Source organism: Beta vulgaris, chromosome 6, assembly GCF_026745355.1.
Source record: "Beta vulgaris subsp. vulgaris cultivar EL10 chromosome 6, EL10.2, whole genome shotgun sequence".
NCBI classification, from domain to species: Eukaryota; Viridiplantae; Streptophyta; class Magnoliopsida; order Caryophyllales; family Amaranthaceae; genus Beta; species Beta vulgaris.
Window position 1 is genome coordinate 60,315,020 of NC_079207.1, and position 25,791 is coordinate 60,340,810.

General features: G+C 35.4%; 1 protein-coding gene across 1 annotated transcript in view; it reads left to right on the forward strand.

The window, feature by feature from the left end:
- The window catches only part of LOC104897293 (serine carboxypeptidase-like 8), a 72,768-nt gene that overhangs the window by 22,898 nt on the left and 24,079 nt on the right, over positions 1-25,791 (forward strand). The window contains exons 5-7 of the mRNA XM_057396069.1: positions 13,029-13,130; positions 14,390-14,476; positions 14,607-14,708. Coding sequence (XP_057252052.1) covers positions 13,029-13,130; positions 14,390-14,476; positions 14,607-14,708 — 291 coding nt within the window. The remainder of the gene's footprint in view (positions 1-13,028; positions 13,131-14,389; positions 14,477-14,606; positions 14,709-25,791) is intronic.

Below are 25,791 nucleotides of genomic sequence, written 5' to 3' on the forward strand. Positions count from 1 at the left end.
GGGTTGAAGCAATGCAGTCATTACTAATTGTATCCCAAAACTTTTGAAAGAATATAGCATGGATTCCATCTCTCCCAGGGGCTTTAAGGCTTCCTATGCTAAAAACGGCCTCTCTTATTTCAAGAGGAGTGGGAAAATGTTAGCACAAGAGAACAGCTGGTTCGAAGAGGGTTCTAGGGTCCAAGGGGCGTACTCAGAGTGAGTTTTTTCGGAGGTAAACAGATTTTTAAAAAATGAAAAGATGTGCTCCTCTATATCTTTGCCCTCCCAAATCTCCCTCCCGCAATCCGTTTTGATGAATTCAATTTTATTTCGTTTCCTGCGGATTAACGTCGATGTGTGGAAAAAATTCGTGTTTCTATCACCCTCCAATAACCAATTAGATCTGGCTCTAAGGTTCCAAAAATCTTCTTCCTGGTCTAAGATTACATTTAATTCTTTCATGAGGTTTTCTTCTAAGTCAAGAAGAAACGATTTATTAGGATATGAGTCAACAGCTTTTTGGATACCCTTAATTCTAGCAAGTAGTAATTTTTTCTTTTTGAAAACATTTCCAAAATTTTCTTTAGCCCAAGTCTCCATAACTGACGCCATGTTTGAATTTTTTTCATGGAAGCCCGAGTTATCCAGAGCCCAACTTTGGGTAATTAGAGGTTCAAAGTTAGGATCAAGAAGCCACATGGTTTCAAATTTGAAGGTTTTTTTCGGTTTTTTGAAGTTGGTGAGGCTCGGTTTCGTGTTTAGTAGGATGGGATTGTGATCTGAACTTAGTCTTTGTAGATGGTGGATTGTGGATTCCGGAAAAGAAGTTAGCCACCAGTTATTAACCCACGCTCTATCAAGGCGTTCGAAGATATGAATTTTCTTTCTCTTATTGAACCAAGTGAACCGATTTCCTTTAAAACCTAGATCTATTAAATTACACTTCTCCATAGACTCATTGTATGCAGACATTCTATAAACTTTAGGCTCTTTTCCCCCCCATTTTTCGTTAGGGGCGGTGATTTCGTTAAAGTCTCCTATGCAAATCCAAGGGCCAGTAATCGTACCAGCGAAAGACTCAATGCATTTCCAGAGCTCTATTCTACTCTTGTGATTAGTTGGAGCATAGATTGCAGATAATACGAAGCTAAGGTTTTGCGAATTTACCTGGACAATGCCGTGGAGAGCTCTGAATTCTTTCCTTATGGTGGTGAAGGATATCACACCTGAGTTCCATAAGATCAAGATTCCTCCAGTGAGACCCACAGGTTCAACCAGTTCAACCGAATTAAAGGGCAGATTTTCGCAAATCTTCAGTGTGTTTTCTTTTCCCACTCTCGTTTCCGAGAAGACCTTTAAAACCCCAAGATGAAGTACTTCAATAACGTTTAATAATCGAAAACCTAACAATTAAAGGAGAAGGACGAACTGCTGACAAAACTTTGCTAAATAGAGAAGTAGGATGAGAATACATGGACAAAGCTTTATTCATGAGAAAAGACTTATTCATTAAAGATATTGAGCCCGATATAAGTCTGAACCTACTTATAATGTCTCTAACATTCCTTGTAGCAGTAGAAGTAGCTTGGAGGAAAATCATGACATCATCCGCAAAAAATAAGTGAGTAATGAGAGGACAATGCGGAGAGGTTTTTATACCTTTAAAAGAACAAATATCCTTCCCAAAGGAGAGCATACAAGACAAAATATACATACCTAACATGAAGATGTAAGGTGATAAGGGATCACCTTGTCCGAGTCCCCTAAATTTTGTAGGACACATTTGTCACACATTGAAGAACCATGTTAATCCATGAATTAGGAAATCTATAAGGTTCAAGAACATAAAATAAAATTTCCAATTGAGCTTGTCATAAGCTTTAGATAGATCCAATTTCAATGCAGCAACAACCTCTGTACCTTTCTTCCTCGAAGAGATTTTATGACTTAATTAATCACATAGTAATATGTTCTCACTCATTGCTCTTCCTTTAACAAAGTCATGCTGGTAATCTGTAACAATCAGGCAAAAACACTCATAGTCTTTTGAGGAGACACTTCGTAACACACTTATATATTGTGTTACATAGACCAATAGGACGAAGATGATTAAGACTCTTAACTTTGGGAATCACGACCATAATAGAATGATTCCAAGATCTCAATAGTTTCCTAGTAATAAAGAAGTTATGAATACCCTAAATAGTAGCATTCCCAGTAGTACTCCAGTGCATCTTAACAAAATCTCTGAACTAATCCCATCAAGACCAGGCGACGTAGAAGCACTCATAGCAAATATATGTCTTTTAATCTCATCGATAAAAGAATTAGTAAATAAGAAAGAACTTTGCTCATCCGAGAGAGTAGGGAGATGAAGTTCATTTAAAGCATTCACAATAGCACCATCATCAATAACATGTTGCTGAGAAGCATAAATGTTCTAGAAAAAATCCATTACCAATGTCATCATTTGTTTTGGCTCAGATATCTAGTTACCAGTCAGGTTTTGAAACGCTAATATATTATTTTGTTTAGTGCGAATTTTAACCCTCGAATATCATATTTTAGCAGAGGTGCCTTCGGCCAGTAACCATTTATCTTTCATCCTTTTTCTCCAGTAAGTGTATGCTAGAGAAGCATGGTTCATAAGGTTAGAAGTTGTTGTAACATAATTCACATCTTGATGAATATCTTCAACATTCCCAAGTTGGTCTAATGTAGTTATGCCTTTCTAATCTATAACCTTATATTTCTTATGAGAAATACACCATTGTTATAAAGTATCCCTAAATTTCACAAGTTTAGTAGACTGAACATAACTAGGGTTTCGTATCAACAAACCTTCCCAAATTTGCCTAATAAGCAAAGAAACCTATGGAAAATTTAAACACCAATTTTCTAATTGATAAGGTCGTTTATTGAACTTATAATATGCTTGATTCGAGAAAATCAGTGTTGTATGATCTGAACAAGTAATAGGTTGGTTAATCAAAATACTATAAGGGAATTGATTGAACCAAGTCTGAGACATGTAGCCCCTATCTAAGTGTTCACATATTGTTGTGGGAGGCAATTGCTTGTTAGACCATGCAAACTGAGCTCTTGAGTAAGGCACATCAAGTACCGTAATGTCAATTTTCCATTACATAAAAGCTTGCCAATGCAAGAAGATCCTCCTATTTTATCCTCGAATTTATCTACTTGGTTGAAATCCCCAAAAATTAAATAAACATCAAGAGTAAAGATAATTTATTTTAGTAGATTCCTTACAAAAGGCCTATTTCGTATGATAGGATCACCATAAACAAAGATAACATTTCATTCCTTAAAACCTCCATGATTTTACAAACTATGATGTTTTGAGAACCAAAAATACAAGAGATATGAAGGGAAGACCAGCTAACCACCAACACACGACCTTTAAAACCATTGGCATCCATGCCAGTAACAAAAGTGGGAGTAGAATTAAAACTACAATTCTTACTAGCATCTAAAAACGACATTTTTGTTTCACAAAGAAATAGGAAAAGAGGATGATGATTAGATATGAGCCAATTTAGATAAGGAATTTCAGGAGATCAATCTGGCTCATTGTTTCCCCTACAATTCCAAGCAATCATCTTCATTTATCAACGCTTGGCTGCACAGGGCCAGCCAACTCACCCGAAGGGTTCAAGGAGAGAACCAAATAGCAATTAACATCCATATCCATCAACTTAGAAGACCCAGAAGAGTGAAGGGAGTCACAGGAATTTGAACAATCAATTTTAGTGCGTTTCTTATAACTATCATCATATGCAGTATCTGGGGCCAATCTCTTTGTCCAAGGAGGAGAAAACAAGGCAATAGCTGGTTCAAAAACCATATTACGAGCCATCTAAATGTCAGCGGCTTTAGGGCAAATTTTCAAACTATCTTTAACACCAAACCATAAGTTGAATCTCCCTTTTGCTTCCAAAGATTGCAGCCTTAATTACCCTGCGCTTTTTCGAAACCAGTCCGTGAAAACACAATCAGGTAAAGGAGTGTGATCTAACGAGGGATAATGGTCTAATTGTTGTGAACTAAGCCTTTTTGGGGGGCAAATATACTGAGAAGAATCTGAAGGAACAATTAAGACCTCAAAATTATAAATAGGAGTGTTTAGTGGGTCTTTTTCAGCAGTTGGAGAGTAATCAAAAGGAACTAGAAAATGATCAGGGGAATAATAATTGAATCAAGATCATATTGAGATGGACTAGGGGTGAACTATAGTAGAATTCGAAGATGATAGTAACCTTCAAAGCTTCAAGGATGCTTGTTGAAGAAAAGAATTCCTTGGAGTAATCGCAGGTCAAATAGGATTAAGAACCATAGTGGGAGATATTAGATAATTAATCTAGAAAATTCTAAATATCCATGTATTCTAGATTAATCCTATGTATTCTAGATTAATCCTAGGAAAATACTAAGTGACAATATCCTAGAAATATCTAGACAAGTAAGTACCTAGAAAAATCTAACCTAAGACACTTAAGGAATTAGCCTAGAGTACTCTAGAACATGCAAGTGTATTGATGTGTTTGCAAGTTGCAACACCACCGACATACCCAAGTATAAATATGTAATGAAGCATGCATGATGAGTGTGAAGCCAAATCATCAATAAAAGCAATCAACTTCTCAAATCTATATTCTCTCCCTCAACTCTCATATTCAAGCATTATATTTACTTACAATAATCATATTACTCAAAACTCATCAAACACATCCGCCCATAATTTCTAACATTTGGTATCAGAGCCACTATAATCCAAAGCCTTCAACAATTAAACACAAAATAATCCAACTCCCTTAAAAAAAACCAAACACCACATAAATTAAAATGACTTCCCCAAACACTTCAACCTCAAACACATTTAACTACCCTCAAGTAAATTGGGTACCCACATTTAAGGAGAAAAATATCAACAATGGTCTATCCAAATGAAATCCATATTTATCTCACAAGATTTGTGGGAGTTAGTACAAAATGGTTATGAACAACCAAATGATTTACCAAGAAGCTACTTGGGATGAAGCACGCCGCAAGCAATATAAACAAAATCGGATAAGGGATAATTATGCCCTATCCTTATCTATCGGGGAGTAGATGAAACTATTCTCCCTACCATCATGGCTGCTACAACGGCCAAGGAGGCTTGGAGTATCCTGGAGACAAAATATAGGGGCTCCGAAAAGGTAATACTCTTCAAACTCCAATCTTTATGGAGAGACTTTGATAATTTATTAATGGTGGAAAATGAAACAATTCAAGAATTTTTTAGTCGAGTAACAAATATTATAAATCAAATCCGAACTAATGGAGATAAAATTGAAGATGTCCAAGTTGTTCGGAAAATATTAAGAAGTCTCCCCAAAAATTATGATCATATAGTGGCTGCTATAGAAGAGTCTAATAAAGATTTATCTAATTAAGTTTAACTGAATTAATGGGTCCCTTCTAGCACATGAAGATAGAATGCGTAGATTTATAGAGCAGCCACTAGAACAAGCTTTTCAAGCAAAATTAAAATTCTCTAATAATGGAGAAAATAAAAGTAGAAATGGCTACGGTAAAGGAGGTACTTCATATAACCGTAGCAGGGGGAGAGGAAGTTATAAAAATCAAGGAACTCGAGAAAATAATCAATCTGGCTCCTATTGCAATTTATGTAAGAAAAATGGCCATAATACACAAGATTGCCGGTATAAGTGTAAAAGATGCAAAAAGCACACTCATTTTGAAAAAGATTGTTGGTTCCGGCAAAAGGAGGAGGCCAATTTTACGGAAAATAAGGAGCCTAGAGATCAATTATTTTATACATGTTTAAATGCTCACCAAGAGTCAAATGATATATGGTATATTGATAGTGGTTGTTCAACCACATGACTGGAACAAAAAATTCATTTGTCAGTCTGGACGAAAACATAAAAACACAAATTACTCTTGGTGATGGAAGCAACCAAGAGGTTGCTGGCAAGGGGACAATAGCCGTTAGAACAAAAAACGGCTCGTCTAAATTTATTTTGATTATTTCTATGTCCCCGGGCTTGCACAAAATTTATTAAGTGTAGGCCAACTAATTCAAAGAGGCTACATGGTGAAATTTGATGCTAATAAATGCCTCATATTTGATAAGAAAAAAGGGTAATTAATTACATACTCAAATGGCTCCTAATAAAATATTTCCATTAAGAATGCAATTGGAGCATAATGTTGCCCTAAGTTCTATGTGGATGAGTCCACATTGTGGCATTTAGAGATTCGGGCATCTAAATTTTAACAGTTTAAAACTGTTAAAACAAAAAGAAATGGTGATTGGGCTTCCACCTATAACTAATGAAAGAAAAATATGTGAGGGCGTATATATGGCAAAATGCATAGATTGCCATTCCCTACTTCATCCTGGAGGGCCAGAGCTCCATTAGAGCTTGTTCATGCAGATATATGGGGCCCTACCAGAAATCCGTCTCTTGGCGGAAAAAGATATTTTCTATTATTTGTCGATGATTTCACTCGCATGATGTGGGTTTATTCTTGGAGCAAAAATCAGAAGCATTTTCCCACTTCATGCAATTTAAACCCTCACAGAAAAACAAAGTGGGCATTCAATAAAAATTCTAAGAACAGATCGTGGGGAGAATTTACAAGTAAAGAATTCAACAGCTTCTGTAAGGAGCATGGTCTCAAAAGAGAATTAACTGTCAGACGCACACCTCAGCAAAATGGTGTTGCGGAGAGAAGAAATCGGACCATTGCTGAGATGGCCCGAAGCATGATGCAAGGCAAAAACTTGCCCAAATGTTTTTGGGCCGAAGCCGTACATACGGCTATCTACATTCTCAATCGATCTCCCACGAAGGTCGTCATGGGTATGACACCCTATGAAGCTTGGCATAAAAGAAAGCCAAGAGTGGAGCACCTCAAAGTATTCGGGTGCATCGCATATGCCCACATCCCGAAAGAAAATCGGGAAAAACTCGATGGAAAAGGAGAAAAATGTATCTTCATTGGATACAGTGACGAGTCTAAAGGATATCGTCTCTATCACCCGAATCTAAGAAGCTAATAATCTCAAGAGATGTCATATTCGATGAAGGAGCTCAATGGACGTGGATGGAGAATGAATCTCAGCCACGTGAAGGAGATTTTCTTCCATCAAGCCCAAGGAAATGAAGGCCCAAATCATCCAGCAACACATCATCCTCCAGTCCATCATCACCGAGATCTCCAACAACATCTCTCGAGATCGGTGAGTCCAACATCAGGATCAAGCTCTCAAAGCTCAGCTCCAGTAGTGCGACGTTCACAAAGAGATCGGCGACCACCAAGCTACTTGGAGGATTTCCAGTGCAATCAAGCTATCATGGCTCTCTTCACTAGCGAACCACAAAGCTTTCAAGACGCATCACGAGAAGAGAAATGGATCGAGGCCATGAATGAAGAAATCAAGATGATCGAGAAAAACAACACATGGGAGCTTGTTGAGAAACTGAGACAAGAAGTCATCGGTCTCAATGGGTCTACAAGGTCAAGTATATACGAAGATGGCTCCATCCAGAAATACAAAGCTCGTCTCGTCGCGAAAGGTCACTCCCAACAACCAGGGATTGACTTTAACGAGACATATGCTCATGTTGTCCGCATGGAGACTATCAGGCCAGTCCTTGCTCTTGCTGCTCAACTTAAATTACCAGTCTTTCAATTAGATGTCAAGTCAGCATTTTTAAATGGGGAGCTTGAAGAAGAAGTATATGTTGATCAACCGCAAGGATATCTCATCGAAGGCAAAGAAGACAAAGTATACCGCCTTCGTAAAGCCCTTTATGGGCTTAAGCAAGCACCTAGGGCCTGGAATAACAAAATAGATGGCTACCTACTTCAAAATGGGTTTACAAAAAACCCAAGTGAGCCATCACTATATATCAAGGCCCAAGGATCACAAGATTTTCTCATATTGTGTCTTTATGTAGATGATCTAATCTACACAGGCACTAATTCAAAAATGATTAAGGAATTTAAGAAGGCAATGATGTCGGAATATGAAATGACGACCTTGGAGCATGAAATATTTCCTTGGCATGCAAATCAAGCAAAGCCCAGGAAAAATATTTCTCTCACAAGAGAAATATGCAGACGACCTACTTAAGAAATTCAACATGAGTGAATGCAAGCCATTGGCTACACCAATGGCACTTAATGAAAGGCTATCTAAAAACGATGGCAAAGAGAAGGTCGATGCATCAATATATCGAAGTTTGGTCGGCTCTCTCATCTACCTCACACATACTAGGCCCGACATAGTAAATGCTGTCATCATAGTATCCAGATTTATGAGTGAGCCAAGTAAGGCTCACTTAGCAACAGCAAAAAGGATTCTCAAGTATGTCAAAGGAACAAAACGTTATGGAATTCTGTACGAAACAGAGGAGAATCACAAGCTTACAGGATACACAGACAGCGATTGGGCCGGAAGCATTGACGATCGGAAGAGTACAAGTGGATACGTCTTCCAGTTGGGAACCAAGACTATTTCTTGGTCATCAAAGAAACAAGCTACAGTAGCTCTGTCATCAGCAGAAGCAGAGTATGTAGAGCAACAAGTGCAGCATGTGAAGCAGTATGGCTTAGAAGATTCTCGATGATCTACAACAGACATCAGAAGAACCAACAACTATCTACTGCGACAACATGTCTGCAATAGCCATGACAAAGAATCCAGTCTTTCACAGTCGCACGAAGCACATCGAGATACGACATCATTTCATCCACAACAAGAATATCACTCTTTTCCGTCCACTAAAATCGGACGCTAAAAATGCGGGATCGGACGGTAAAGAGGTTAGCGTCCGTCAACGGACGCTAAAAGGTTGATGCAAAACCCTTAGTCGCTAATTCTCCATTTAGCGTCCGTTTGGCGGACGGTAAATATTTAGCGTCCGATTTTTTGATTTAGCATATGACAATTCAGATGGTAATTAGTGTCCGAGAATACGGACGATAATTAGCGTCTGAAAAGTCAGACGCTAATTACCGTCCGAATTCGCGGACACTAAATCACAAAGGCGGGCGTTAATGGCACAAACAACATAATAATATAAAAATTCAAATATTAATTTATTATTTTTTTCTCTCTTAATGATGTAAGATTTTGATAAAGTTTCTGATGTAAGGTTTTCTCTCTAAATCACAAAGGCAGACGGAAATTGCACACAAAAATGAAAAGAAACATTGAAATTGAAACATAAAAATGAATCTTTATAGAAGTACTTAATATTAATTGTAATGGTAAATACAACATAGTTTACATCCCAATTGAAATCCCAGTAATATCTAGAACAAAATTACTTAAACTAGAATGTTAAATAAAAAAATACATCTATTCAACTAATATCTGGAATCAATGTCTTGAAATAATCCTTCAACACATCTGATCTGCAACCACAAAGATTGAACAAAAATTAAATATAACCCCAACATTAAAATAAACATTTAACCATATAATTAAAACCACAAAACAAGCAGTACCAAAATTTAACCCAAGCATAATTAAATGAGATTAACCAAAAAATTAACCAAATCCCAACTCCATAACCCACAAACCCGAAACTCATAATCAAAAATCAGAATGACAAAAAATAAGTAAGAAAAATCAAAATAGAAAAAAAAATTAAAAAAAAACAGAAAACGAAATTCAAATAAAAAAACGAAATAAAAAACCACAAAACCAAAAAAAAAAAATTTAAAAAATCAAACTGAAATCTATGCAGAATTTTTTTTAAAAAAAAGGACAAAGATGTTATGAAAAAAAAAAAACTCAGATCTACCACAATATCGAAGAATATAAAAAAAACCATTTGAAATAAAAACCCCAGCCCAGAACAACCCTTGCGAAAACCCTAGATGCCGCCACCTAGAAACCCTCACCACCGCCGACCAAAAAACCATAACCCTAACCGCCGCCGACACAAAAACCATAAAAACAGCGCAAATCCAACTAAAAATCCCAATTTTAAGAAATCAAATTTTAAAAAATAACGAATTTTAAAAACCAAATTTGAAAGGAAATCAACCATCAAAACTGAAAACTACCCAAAAAAACAGAAATTATGAAGAAAAAAAAATACTAGATCTAACCTTGAAATATGGCGAAGGCGTTATTTCAACTGTTTTCGTGGAGCCTGTGATGTTGGGGATGGATGGCGACGACAAAAAACGATGAGAGAGAGTGAGAGAAACATAAGGAGAGAGAGTGAGAGTATTGGGGTGAGAGAGAGTGAGAGAATTGGGAGATTATGAGTGAGCGAGACTGAGAGAGAGTGAGAGAATTGGGAGATTATGAGATAGAACGCTTTTGTTTTGTGTGGATGAAAGAAAAGTAGGGTCGTCGCGTCCTTATTCATCACCCGCAAGATAAGCGTCCGTCTTATGGACGTAAATGGTCCTAGGCGGACGGTAAATTGTTTTATTTTATTTTTCTATATTTGAGCGGACGTAAAAACGGACGGTAAATAGTGTCAGGCAGCATAACGGACGGTAAATTTTGGAAATCGGACGGTATTTAGCGTCTGGTTTAATTCGGACGGTAATTTTAACTTTACTGTCTGCTAATTTAGACGGACGGTAAATGCGGACGGTAAAATGGCGGATTCTTGTTGTGATCCGAGAGTTGGTCGACAAACAAAAGATCGAGCTTCAATTCTGCAAAACGGGGGAGCAGCTTGCAGACATATTCACAAAAGCAATTCCAACTGAGAAGTTTATCCAATTCAGAAGACAACTCAAAGTACAAGAATTTTCAGATTAAGGGGGAGTATTAGATAATTAATCTAGAAAATTCTAAATATCTATGTATTCTAGATTAATCCTATGTATTCTAGATTAATCCTAGGAAAATACTAAGTGACAATATCCTAGAAAAATCTAGACAAGTAAGTACCTAGAAAAATCTAACCTAAGACACTTAAGGAATTAGCCTAGAGTACTCTAGAACATGCAAGTGTATTGATGTGTTTGCAAGTTGCAACACCACCGACATACCCAGTATAAATATGTAATGAAGCATGCATGATGAGTGTGAAGCCAAATCATCAATAAAAGCAATCAACTTCTCAAATCTATATTCTCTCCCTCAACTCTCATATTCAAGCATTATATTTACTTACAATAATCATATTACTCAAAACTCATCAAACACATCCGCCCATAATTTCTAACAGGAGAAGGGATTTTATTACTAACAATATCATTCAATAAACCAGTAGGATGAGTTAGTGAAGGGAAAGAAATATATATATCACAATTAGAAGAGGGAATAGCTTGTAAACATTTCTTTGTTGAGCCCAGTCACAAATCCCTAGGGTTTGAAACAAGGTGGGTCTTACTGCATTAGGACTTAGGTTGTTGGTTCTAGCATTAGAAGACTTTCCGACCTCAAAGTTAGGATTATTTGCCCCTAAGAATGGGAAAGGATTATATAAGTGTGTGATATAAGCATAATCTTCACTTGGGTTTATAATGTGTGTATCTTTTGCCCTAAAAATTCAACTTGAGAAAGGTAATTTGAAGGAGAACAAAAATGCCTACTAGGAGAATGCTGAACAATAAATCTTGTAGGGAGAGGACACACGTTTTTTACTACCTTGCCTGCCTTGAGAAACACCATCATATATATATATATTCTTCATCCATAAAATCTTCCCGAGTTTCATAATCACTAGAGAAAGACTCTGAACTATCCGGGAATTTAGCTTGTGGAGGATCCTCACAAGGTTGTTCATGGTGCGGGATAATATTGGGTATCCAAGGGGCCATAGAGGACTTTAATCCACTTCTTTCAAATTCAGTTAAACGATTCTGAATTTTCCTTTGAGTATCAGAAAGAGAATGTGGGCAACGAACTGTTGAATGACACACACATCCACATATTTTGCAGAACTTGAAAATGCCTTCATATCTGAATTATATCCAAATGTCCTGATCATCATAAAGTGGGAGATAACACCACGAGATTAATGGTCTGTATTGATCTAGAAATACTAGAGCACGAACTTCAGGAGAGAGAGGAAGAGACCCATTAACCTCCTCAAATTGGTCAACATAACCAACATGGTTAAGAACCTTATAAACCCAGTCTTGGTTTTACGAACCCAAGAGGGAGACCAACCATACGAACCATAAGCGAGCATTGTCGAAATTGAGGTGTTAGGGAATAATAGTCTAATGTCTCCTACAGAATGTGACAATTCTACTATCAATAGCTGCACTATGATGCAAGATTAACCCATCCACATCACGATGGTTGTCACATGCGAAGATATAGTAAGACCCAGTTCTGTGAACATTAATGTTGGCACGCCTAACCCAGTTGTTGTTGATGATATACTTGAATTAAGTGAGGACTAGGTTAATTTGGACCAAAGAAAACACCAATGACAGAAGTGTTCCAATGAATTTCAGTAAAAGGATTAAAAAAATTGTTCGTGTATGTAAAAATATTGTGTTGTTCAATAAATAAAAAATACACAAATAATATTGGCTATATATACAAACAATATCTATACAAATATATTAAAAGGCGTGAGTGACAATGTATACCCACCACATAACACCTCTATTATTCCACTAGAATTGTGCAATGTATGTCTACATAAGTCATGTCAATTAACAAAAGTGAAATTTGCTTGCAATAAGATTTGAACTCATGACCTCTTGCTATTATACATGACACAATTACCATCACAACCAATTTTTAATCATACTTTAATTGTTCATATTATTATATTTGTACCTTTTAATTGTTGAGTTTTCCTTAATATAATGGGAGTGAAAAGAGCATATCAAATTCGTAAAACAATACTAATCCGTGACAACACGTCAACACCCAGACACAAATACTCATTTGTTACGTAAAAACTTGTGTTAGCATCTAACTGCTACAGATTTACCAAACCTCATTGTTCTTAAGCATGGTATGATATTTATTTTATGATCCATCTCATCAACATATTATTTAATTGTCTCAGGGATACATACTAGGAAACCCTGTTACAGATGGCGACATATCTACAAATGAAAGAATAAAGTATATGCATCGAGTGTCACTATTGTCTGATGAAATTTATGAGGTAATTGCCTCCTGTTTTGCACTTGAGATTTTCTAATCTGTAACCATGCACTCAATAACAATAACAATATTCCATATCATAAGTGTTATATACAGTTGTAAAAAAAAAAAAAAAAAAAAAAAAAAAAAAAAAACTAAATACAGCAAAAAATAAAAAGGATACTAATCTATCCTTCATAAAAAGCTCATAATCATACTGAATATGATAGGGGGTCATCCATGACAAATGATCACCCTGTAGACAGGTCGTCTATGATAAATGAGCCCTCATAGAAGGGTCACCTATGAGAAATGACCTCTTGTAGGGGGCTCATTTATGATAAATAATCCCCTCGTAGAGGAATCATGTAAAATAAATGAACCCCTAATTCGAAAAAAAAAATGACCTCCTACTATGCTTTGAATAGTCTGACAATAAATGTGAAATTACTCAATTGAGTACTCACCGAACTGTTGTCATTGTTATTATTGTAATCCAGAAAAGAAAAAAAAAATGACCGCCTAATTTTGTAATACGTTATGATCTGTTGATTACCTTAAGTACTATTGTTATACTATAATGGGTAATTAGGTACAACAAATAAATAAGAAGTTATAAAAGCATCGTATGTTTTTTTAACAATAAAAAAGATAGAATTAACCATGGTTAAATTTTATAAAATATTAGGTGTTGTACTTAGCATTTTCTTGTGCTGTATTTAGCACACCCCAACAATAAATAGCACATGTCACTTTCGTATTAAAATTTTTCAAGCCAAAGTAATTTAAGGAAGATTCTCATAATTTTATAAATTTTAACCACCTTATATGTTCAATTTTAAATAATCACTTTATATGTCCTAAATACTTTAAATATTTATCAATTGACAAATTCCATCAAGAATTAAAAATATATATAATATACTTCATATAAGGTTGTTTATTTTAAAAAATGAACATATAAGATGGTTTATTTTGAAAAAATTAGTAAGATAGTTAAATAATCCAAGATGTTATTATAGAAATTTATATCTTTTAATGTTAAACCTTAGATATTCGTCTCAAATTCTACTTAAACGAATTATGTTAAAATGTTGAATTGATTTTGAAGATTTTATGTCAGAACATTCAAATTTTTTTATTAATCTTTTTTATACATGCATATAAATATATGACGAAGAAAGCTCGGAGCAAAAACCAGTAATTACTAATTTCATGGTATATAGTCCACTCATATTTGCTTCTTAATTCACAATTCTTGTTATCGTGTCTATGCCACAGTCTGCTAAAGCAAATTGCAACAACGACTTTGCAAATATAGATGCCAATAATACAAAGTGCTTGGAGTCTTTTGAAGCCATTACAGAAGTAAGTCACATTATTATAATGTTTAAATAAACCTTTCTTCTTCCAATATGCCACTATGTTGTATATATATAATACACTTTTCATTATTTTGGTGACATAACTAACTATATGTAAATTACGTGATACACAGATAAGAGCTTCAGTAAACACACCACATATCCTAGAATCTAAGTGCATATATGTATCTCCCAAGCCAGTTAATAAGGTTCCTATCGCAGCAGAACGATGCCGGGTAATTATCTTTTCTTACCATGATCTACGTTTATCTTACTTTACAATAAGTATTATGTGAACGGGGTATATAAAAAATTTATTATCAATCAATTCATCTCGATTTTTCAACTTTCAGATAAAAGGGAAACTTTTAAGCATAATTGGATATCTTGTACTATTTCCGCAGTTTCAATTTGGATGCATCACTTTCTAAAAAAGGTGTTTTTAATTAGATACATTACTTTTTTTTTTGGCAATAAATCATCTCTATCTCTCTTATAACATGGGTCCCCATTTTTCTTTGTCTCTATCTCTCTCCTCCCCAAAAATTTCCTAACAATTTGTGTTTTACAAAGTGATGCATATATTTTTTTGAAATTTGAAATTTCAAAAAAAAAATGATGCATATATTTTGAAACAGATGATGTATATAATTAAAAGTGGTCCATTAGAGCAAAAGTTACCCCCTCTAATAGGTTATTTTCCACCTACTAAATAAGTGGCCTATATAATGCAAAAACTAACCCTATCTTATAATAATTTATAACTAGATTTTTTTTGCACGCGATGCGTGCTTGAATTTTTTTCGAAACAGAAACTTGATTTTCTTCAGCATAAGAGTCAAAATTTGAACATTAGATATACGAAGTATAATTGTTTTTAGTTGCAAAATTGGATTGGTTTAGTTTCTGTCACTTAAGTCTCTCACCAATTTTTTTTTTTTTTTTTTTACTTTTCAAAATTAAATTCTATGAACAGAATAAAAATTTTATTGAATTTATTTATGATTTCTAATATTATAATATTTTAGTTGATTTTTGAATTAAGTACAGTTTTTCATAAATTGTAAAGAAAGTGGACACTTTGATTTCAAGTCAATTTTTTCATAGGTTGTAGTTTGTAAGTGAATTTTTAAGTTTTTGTAAAGTTTTCTCATTTTAGTGATTTGCATAACGTAAATTATGCAATTTTTTTAGTTGACTTGTGAGTGATTGCTATATTATATTTTTTGTATTTTTGTTTGCAGCCCCCTTTGCTTTGTAAGTGAATTTGTAATTTAGAATGAGAAGGGGGTAACATAGTCTCTTCATCCGAAAATACCATAGCCCCCCATTCACTTATATAATAGAGATATGTTGTACTTTAATTCTTGAATGATATTTTATATAAACCTTTTTACCTTGATAATTAATCGCTATTATATAATAGAAAAGAAACGTCCAACTTAAATATATGTAAAAGTTTCATTATATATAGGGAACACTCTAAAAAAGTAAATATTTTTTCCTTGTCTAACTTCTAAATTTCAATTTCACTACAAATACACCTCTATTTTTATCATGACCCACCATTAATTGTGAATGGTTCTTGAGAATAGTGATTTATAAGTAAATTTTTGTAAGTGTTTTTGTATGTATTGACGTTCTAGGTTATTAGTTTTAGTTTGTATGCCAATATTAAGTTTTAACAAAGTTTCCTAATTATTTGAGTGATTTGCGTGATTTTTATAACGTGATTTTCTCAATTGTATGAGTGATTTGTAAAGTTTCTTCTTTTAAGTGATTTGTGAGTGAGTGTTGTGAGATAATTTTCGTTAGTTTTTTTGAGTGCCGATTATGATTTTAACATTCCTTTTGTAATTTAGAAAGTGAAAGGGGGCAAAATAGGCATTTTAAAAGAGGACACCATTGCTCCCCCCTTCACTTATATAATAGAAATAAGTTTTGCTGAAATCAAAATTATTTAGAAGTTTTACTTCCCATAAAACTGAGTAATTTACTTACCTAAATCTTCCTAGTCCTAGGAGAATGGAAATTTCCCTCGGAAGTTGAACTTCCCATGATAAACTAGACAACATCTAAACATTTTTGAACAATACAATTTCATGTGAAAACCAACTTATTGAGGAAAAATACTTCTTACGTTGTACCAAACAATCTAATAAAAGAATATTATTCTTTCACATTTGGATTGAAAGGGAAAGAAAAGAAAATTGATTTATTTACATATATATCATATATTGGGAAAAATAAATTGATTTTCTTACAATAGATTTCTATATGTCCAAAAAAAAACGCATTACGTACTTCTATGTATCAAGTGTATTTATTACATGGCCACATGCAGAGGCAAATTCAGAATTTTTGATTTTTTTTTGGGAGGGGGGTTCACCAATGTAACAATCTAAATCACATAAACTAATAATCAGTACTCCCTCTGTTTTTTTTTATCTTTCTCACTTAGAATCTTGACACTATTCATGCATAGAGAGAATCTTCTCAAATGTTCTCAATTTATAAGAAAAAACATAGTCATGTGGGGTCTTGTTTATTCGTCTCAATTAGTACTTTATTAAAATTCAATCGTTATAATTTTTACTAATATATAATGAAAGATATTTAAGTTTTAAAACGTGCATTGGCAAACGTGCAAAGTCAAAGTAGGAATGATAAAAAAAAACAGAGGGAGTATTATGTTATGCGTCTAATAGATTGAATCATCAATCATTTGTATCACAAATATTGACAATAGAATTCTATATTTGATATTATCAAGTCCAACATTAATAATGTTGCATTACTACTTAGGCCATGTTCAGTTCACCTTATTTTGCTTATTTCAAATCATTAGCCCACTTACTACTTTATTGGAGAATTTAAAAAAAAAAAAGTAAAGAGAAAAAATGGAGGACTTATAACAATAAGTATTTTGAAATCGTTGAAGATTTAAAGATATTGTATTTTTATAATTGTGAAGACTAACTACTAAGGAACGACTTTTGAAACTAAATAATGATTAGAATTGGATTTTCTTTTAAAAGAATTAAAGTGATTTGTTGTACTTTAAAGATAACATAATAATTCAAATTATCATTTTTCTAAGTTGACGAAAAGATATAAGCAAGAGAGATGGATAATTGGAATAGCATTACGAGACTATCGGAGGACATTGTTCTAATAAGTAAACAAAAAGATTTGACCAAGAGAAATACAAAACTGGAGGAAACAGGAAACCCTTTAATTTCAAAAAAAACTGAAAGAAGAAATAAATTTAAAAAGAGAAAAGAAACAACAAAGGAAGTAACTAACAGAGTAAGGAAAAAAACAAGAAGGAAGATTTGAACTCTGATCGTCATTTGCTTGATACGAAAGGCATTAGTTTTTATTTTCAGAATAACTAGGTTTTGGACCCGTGCATAATGCACGGGAACTTTAATACAATAAAAATGTTTATATATCCGCTACATTGAAAACATATAAACGATTATTTACGTCTACTTGATCAAAAACTTTGTGTTTAAGAGAAATACACATTTATATTAATTATAAAGTTGTTTAACAGATACATGATATTCATATGTTTTGGAAGACTTCTTTTCAGAGCAAAACAAAATGTTTTAAGAAGCTACTTCATCCGTTCGTAGTCTAATATAACAATGAGATTTTTACACTATTCATTCACTATCATACCCTTTCACTATATATTGTTATTTTTATGTAAAGACAAATATAGTCATGTGATACCCCCGGTCCAAATAGATTTCTAGAGAGAGAAACTCTCTCTTCTCTCTAAAAATCACTGTTCCATTGAATCACACTGGTTTTTTGAATTTTCGATGTGAAAACATTGACGCCATGGCAAGATCTTCAAAAAATCAGCATAATAATGGGAAACCAAAGGGACCTAGCTCAGATACTGGTGCGAAAAAGACAAAGTCGATGGATGAATTGCTTGGAGTAACTGCGATGGAGGTTGAAACTGTTAATCAATCAGAAGAGGATGATTTGAGAGAGCTTCAACGAAGTCAGCAAACTCATAGACTATTCTCGGAATGGCTATCTGCTGTGCATTCTAAGGATAGAAATGGTGGAAGTGGAAAACAGAGGGTTGAGAAAGAGAATCGGAAGGTATGTGATGTTGACCCTATCCCTATCCTTCAATTCAATGAACCTGAAATGAATATGATACCAGATGAAGGTGTGAATGAAAATGAAATGAATAGCAAGATAAAAATTGATGTTGAGGATATTCAATCGGAGATTGATTTCTGGAATTCATCAGTGGTGTGTTATGTAATTGGTGCTGATCCACCAGTACATGTCATGGAAGGATATGCTAGAAGAATATGGAAGAATAAGGGTATAGACCGAGTAGCGATGATTAAAAAAGGGCTTTATATTGTAAGATTCATGACAATGGAGAGAAGAGATGAGGTCCTGGCCCAAGGAATGCTTCTATTTGATAGTAAACCACTGATAGTGAAGGCATGGGAACAGGACAAGAATTTCTATAAGGAGGAGGTTGATGTTATACCAACATGGATACAGCTAAAGGTTGATTTTAAGTATTGGAGTGAGAAGTGTCTGGAAAAATTTGCATCACAGATTGTTAGGCTGGTTAAAGTGGATCAAGAAGCTATAGTGAAACGGGAGAAACTCCAGTATGCAAGGATTATGGTTGAAGTAAAAATCAATCAACATTTTCCTGATCAAATCTCTTTCATTAATGAGAGGGGAATAGAAGTGGTAATTGAGATTACCTATGAATGGAAACCTGACTCATGTTCAAACTGTAAGAAAATTGGCCATGGGAGTGAGGAATGTAGAGGGAGACAGGAAAAAAGAGTATGGAAGCAGAAGATTCCTGAACAAGCCCTTGTAGTGGAGAAGGAAACCAGTAAAGGCAAAGAGGTAGAAGTAGTGAATTCCAGATGGTGAAAAATAATAACAGAAGAGGTGAAATGGCTGTTGCACCTACTATGGTCAGAAACTCATTTGAAGCTCTGGAAGAATTAGAGATTGATGAAATTAGGTTTGGTGAGGTTCCTTATGAAAAGAAGAACAATGAAAGGGGGGTTGGAGGGCCTCCTGTGGATCATGGATAAGATCCTATGCTGGAATGTTCGAGGGATATCTAGTGTACAAAAGCAGAATGATGTTAAGAAGATTCTCAACACTAGATCCCTTGGACTAGTTAGTCTCCTTGAGACTAAGGTAAAGGTGAATAAAATGGGAAGTATGTATCAAAATTTATTTTCTGGTTGGTGTTCAGTAGTAATTCTTCTCATCACCCTGGTGGAAGAATTGTTATGGCATGGAATGAGCAAGCTTTTCATGTGGAAATTAAGCTTGTAACTGATCAAATCATGCATAGCCTTGTTAGAACCGTGAATGGCTATCATGAGTTTGAATGTACATTTGTTTATGCACACAATTCAGCAAAACAAAGAGAGTTATTATGGAAGGATATGGAATACATTGCTCATAAGATTAAGCTTCCATGGATTGCAATGGGGGACTTTAACTGTATTCTAAATAGAGATGAAAGAGTGGGGACAGCTGTTAGAGAAGGGGAGATGTTAGATTTCAGAAGGTGTGTTAACAAGTGTGAGCTGGAGGATATCAAAGCCTCTGGCAATTTTTTCACCTGGAACAATAAGCAATTTGGTGAAAGAAGAGTTTATTGTAAGTTGGATAGAGCTCTTTGTAATGAGAAATGGTGTGAGAGGTTTCAGGATTCTGAAGCATGGTTTATGCCAGAGGGTTTGTTTGATCACTCCCCCATTCTGGTGTCTGTTTTCATGGATAGGAAAGGAGGGAGGGCTCCTTTCAAATATTATAAAATGTGGAGTCAGGCTCCTAACTTTCAGCAAAAGGTGAAGGAATGTTGGGAGGTGAATATCAGGGGTACTCAGATGTTTAAAGTGACACAAAAGCTTAAATTAGTGAAAAAAGAGATGAAGATGATTAACAAGCTGGGTTTTTCAGAGATCCAGGTAGCAGATGCTAAGGCATACAAATTGATGACTGAGCTAGTGTCAACAACATGATAGAAACAATCCTGGGGACAGTGATAAAGAAAAGAAGGCTGTTGAAGCTTATAGAAGAATTCATGAATGCTATTTAGCTTTTCTTAGACAGAAGGCTAAATTAGCTTGGACTCAAGATGGGGATGAGAATTCTAGCCTATTTCATAGAGCTATTAGAAAGAGAAGGGCTCAGAATACAGTGTATGGAATCCAGAATATGAATGGCTGCTGGGTGGAAGGTGAAAAAGTTGAGGAAGCTTTTGTCCAGTATTACAAGCAGCTGCTGGGCACAGAGAAGAGCAGAAATCAAAAGGTTTGTGAAGACATTATGAAGAATGGTCCTGTGCTGAGTAGCACACAACAGGAGAGCCTACTAAGACCAATCAGTGATGAAGAAATCTACAATGCAATGTTCTCAATACCAGGAGACAAGTCACCAGGACCTGATGGCTTTGGGACTCATTTCTTCAAAGATACATGGTCTATTGTGGGGAAAGATATCACTACTGCAATAAAAGACTTCTTCAATACAGGAAAGCTCTTAAAGGAGGTAAACACTACTATTTTGACTTTAATCCCTAAAGTTAAATGCCCTAGTAGTGTAGCTGAGTTCAGACCTATAGCTTGCTGTAATACTATATACAAATGTATTACAAAAGTTATGTGTGCTAGATTAAAGCCAATTCTTCCACACATTGTTGCTGAAAATCAGGGGGCTTTTATTCAAGGGAGATTCATTGGACATAACATTATGATATGCCAGGATCTGGTTAGGAGCTATGGAAGGAAGAACACAAGTCCTGGATGCATAATCAAGATGGACATGAAAAAAGCTTATGATTCCATAAGCTGGCAGTTTGTGAAAGAAGTGTTAATGGGTTTAAAATTCCCTAAAAATTTCGTTGATCTTGTTCTTGAGTGTGTGTGCTCTCCTAGATTCACTCTCATGATAAATAGAAGGTGTTGTGGTTTTTTTGAAGGAAAAAGAGGGCTCAGACAAGGAGACCCTATTTCTCCTCTATTGTTTGTGTTCTGTATGGAGTACCTATCTAGAACTCTCAAGGTTGTAGGGGAGAAAACCCAATTCAAATATCACCCAAGATGCAAAGGTGTGAAATTGAATCATCTATGCTTTGCAGATGATGTCATATTATGTAGTAGAGGGGACTATGTTTCTGTTTACTCTCTTCTGCAGGGTTTTAAACATTTCTCTGAAGTGTCTGGGCTGGAAGTAAATGAAAATAAGACAGAAATGTACACTTCAGGCATGAAGCAAGAAGTGGTTCAAAGGCTTAAGAATGTGACTGGTTTTAAAATGGGTTCTTTCCCTTTTAAATACCTTGGAGTGCCAATCTGCTTTAAAAGAATATCAAGCAAAGAATGTATGAATCTGGTTGAAAAGATAACTGCTAGAATTAGAAGTTGGAATAGCAGGAATTTATCTTATCAAGGAAGGTTGGTATTGGTAAACTCAGTGCTTATGAGTTTACATATCTACTGGTCCCAGGTGTTCATAATACCACAAAAAGTATTGCATGAAGTGGAAAGCATATGTAGAGCATTTTTGTGGTCTGGTGAATACTATAGTAGAAAACCAGGCTATGTTGCATGGCCTAAGGTCTGCATACCTAAGTATGCAGGAGGTCTGGGCATTAGACAAGTTGAAGAATGGAATACTGCAGCAATGGGGAGGTATGTCTGGGCTGTTGCTACAAAAAAAGACAACCTATGGATCAAATGGGTTGGTGAAGTGTATATCCAACAGCAGCAGTGGTGGAATTATCAACCTCCAAATGGATGCAGCTGGTATTGGAGGAAGGTATGTTATGTGAAAGACATTTTGAAAGAGAAATTAACAGAAGAAAACTTGAAGCAGATGAACACATACTCCATTAAACACATTTACAAGCTGTTAGTTGGTGAACATGTAAGAATCCAATGGGATAAGCTGGTATGGAATAGGCTTACTGTTCCCAAACATAGATTCTTTATGTGGCTCATAATGATGGACAGGCTACAGACAACAGCAAGATTATGTAAATATGGTATCAGTGAGAGTGCAAACTGCCTCATATGTGATTATGAAGAAGAGAGTCAGGATCACCTGATGATACAGTGTATATACAGCAAGGAAATATGGAAGCGAATCATGAAATGGCTGCAAAGTACATGTAATTACAATACTGTTGAGGGCATGACTAGGTGGCTGCAAAGATGTAGAGTCAGCAAATTTAAAAGGCAAGTGTATGTTGGGTAATTTAGAGTATTTGGTTGATTAAGTTCATGTAACGTATAACTTGAATAACTTGGTTATGGTGTCGTTGTTCGAGTTACGTTAGTTATACACGTGGATTGTTTACGGTATAGTAAACAATGAGCTTTGAAGTAACTAGAAACCGCAAATTGTGCTTGGTGGGTTGAGCCAAACATGCTGCAGCATAATCGCATGAGCATGAGCATTAGCGTGCATTAGCGTCGCATGCTCGCACAAGCAGCAAGCAGTAGACTGCAATAGGCTGAAGGTATCGCATGATCGCAGAAGCAGCAAGCAGTAGGCTGCAAGGCATCGCACAGCATCGCGCAGGGCTGGAGGCTGGAGGAGTCGCACATCGCGACTCGCGATGCTCGTCGCGACTCGCGACAGGCCCGTTCGCGACTCGCGAGCTCTGTCTCGACTGGCGACGAGAGCCTGTCTCTCCCAAAATTTGTGCGTGCTTCAGCGGTTTTTGACGGTTTATTTTTGTGCGTGCATAAAGTGGTGTTCACCACAGATGAAAGTAAGTAGATTCATATAATATTTCTCTCAAAAACAAGCACTCTCTCTCAAGTCTAAGAGTAGATTAATCATCAAACACAAAACACAAATCTTATTCTCATTTTGACAAGATTCATACGAGCGTGACTCTTGTTGTTCTTCTTTGTATCTCGAAATTGAATTCCGTGCAACCCGTGCTTCGTATAGGGTCGGAATATCACTTTTGGGAAAGTGTCTACACACGCCTAGAAGATTCGTAGTTCGTTGTATTCATCTTCTTCACCCTTTATCTAGTTCTAACAATCCAAAAGTGATATTCTGTGAAGATGGCTACGGTACGTGAAATGACTTCGAATTTTCAGAAACTTGAAAAGTTTGAGGGTGTGGGATTCCGTAGATGGCAAAAGAAGATGCATTTTCTTCTCACTTCTCTTTCGGTGGCATATGTTTTGAGTACTCCAAAACCCGAGTTTGTGGAAGATGAAACTTTGGAGGCCTCAAGGAGAAGGAACAAGTGGGAGAATGACGATTATATATGTCGTGGTCACATTTTAAACGGTATGTCTGACACTTTATTTGATGTTTATCAATTTTATGAATCCGCTAAAATGCTTTGGGATGACCTTGAGTCAAAGTACATGGCCGAAGATGCATCTAGTAAGAAGTTCTTAGTTAGTAATTTCAATAACTTTAAGATGAATGAAACAAGGCCTGTGATGGAACAATTCAAAGGATTTTAGGAAGTTTTAAACAACACAATATTAGTATGGATGAAACTTTTATTGTATCTTCAATAATAGACAAATTACCACCAAGTTGGAAGGATGTTAGAAATACTCTTAAACATAGGAAAGATGATATAAATGTGGAACAATTGGGTGCTCATCTTCGGATTGAAGAGGGCATTCGGGTTCAAGATGGACAAAAGGAGGTAAATCCTAATTCTTCTACCATTAACATGGTGGAGGATGGAAAGTTCAAAGACTCAAATCCTAAGAAGAGGGCTAATAATTTCACCAAAGGCAACAATTTAAGAAGCCTAAGAATGGTGGAGGTGTTCAACAACGTGGTTGTTGGGAGTGTGGCAAGCCCGGACACTTCAAAAAGGATTGCTTCCTATGGAAGAGGAAAATGAACAAAAAGAATGAGCAAGGTGGAGGGAAAGGCGAGTCTAGCCAATCCCAAGCCAAACAAGGTACTTGTACACAACTTTCATGTAATTCAAGTTTGAATTATATGTGTATGATTTCTGAAATCTTTTGTGTACAGGATGATTGTTCATGGTAATCGATTCAGGAGCTTCAAGGCATGTGTGCAAGGAGCGGTCTTCATTCAAAACCTTCAAGGAGGTGGACAATGGAGAAGTTCTATACATGGGGAATGACTCTACAGCTCAAGTTCTCGGTGTAGGACAAGTAGAGTTGGTCTTTAGTTCCGGCAAATCTCTAGTGTTAAGAGATGTTGTATTTGCTCCGGAACTTAGGCGTAATCTAGTGTCAGGAGCTATCTTGAATCGAATAGGTTTTAAAATGGTTTTTGAGTCGGACAAATTTATATTATCTAAGGGTGGTTTGTTTGTTGGACTTGGTTATTTGTGTAATGGTATGTTTAAACTTAGCATTTCAAATGCTTTAGTAACAATGTGTGTGTTATTAATGATAATTCTTCTCTTTGGCATTTAAGACTTGGTCATGTTAATTATAGAAAATTATATTCTATGGCTAAGGATGATTTAATTCCTGCTTTTGATCCAAGTATTGAGAAGTGTAGAACATGCATGCTTACCAAAATAACTAGGTGTTCTTTCCCTAATAATGTGGAAAGAGATACTAAATTGCTTGATTTGGTACATAGTGATCTTTGTGATTTTCATAGTACACCTTCTTTAGGAAACAAAAAATATATAGTAACATTTATTGATGATCATTCACGATTTTGTTATGTATATCTATTGTCTACTAAAGATGAAGCCCTAGAAAAATTTGAGATCTATAAAAATGAAGTAGAATTGCAACTAAGTGACAAGGTTAAACGGTTTAGAACCGATAGAGGTGGTGAATTTCATAATCCTAGTTATTTCCAAGCTTTAGGAATATACATGAAACAACTGCGGCTTATACACCACAACAAAATGGTGTAGCAGATGAAGAAATAGAACTTTACAAGAAATGGTAAATTCTATGTTATGTTATTCAGGTTTGAGTGATGGGTTTTGGGGTGAAGCGGTTTTAACCGCTTGTTACATCTTAATCGTGTTCCTATGAAAAAGAACAAAGTTACCCCTTATGAATTATGGTACAAAAGAAAACCAAATCTAAGTTACATTAGAGTTTGGGGATGTAGGGCAATAGTGAAAGTGCCGGAACCTAAACGTAAAAAGTTAGGTGAAAGAGGAGTTGAATGCATCTTTATAGGATATGCTTCTCATAGCAAATCCTATAGGTTCTATGTTATAGAACAAAAGACTTTTGGTCGGTTCACACTATTGTGGAGTCAAGGGATGCAATTTTTGATGAAAATAGATATTCATCGGTTCCT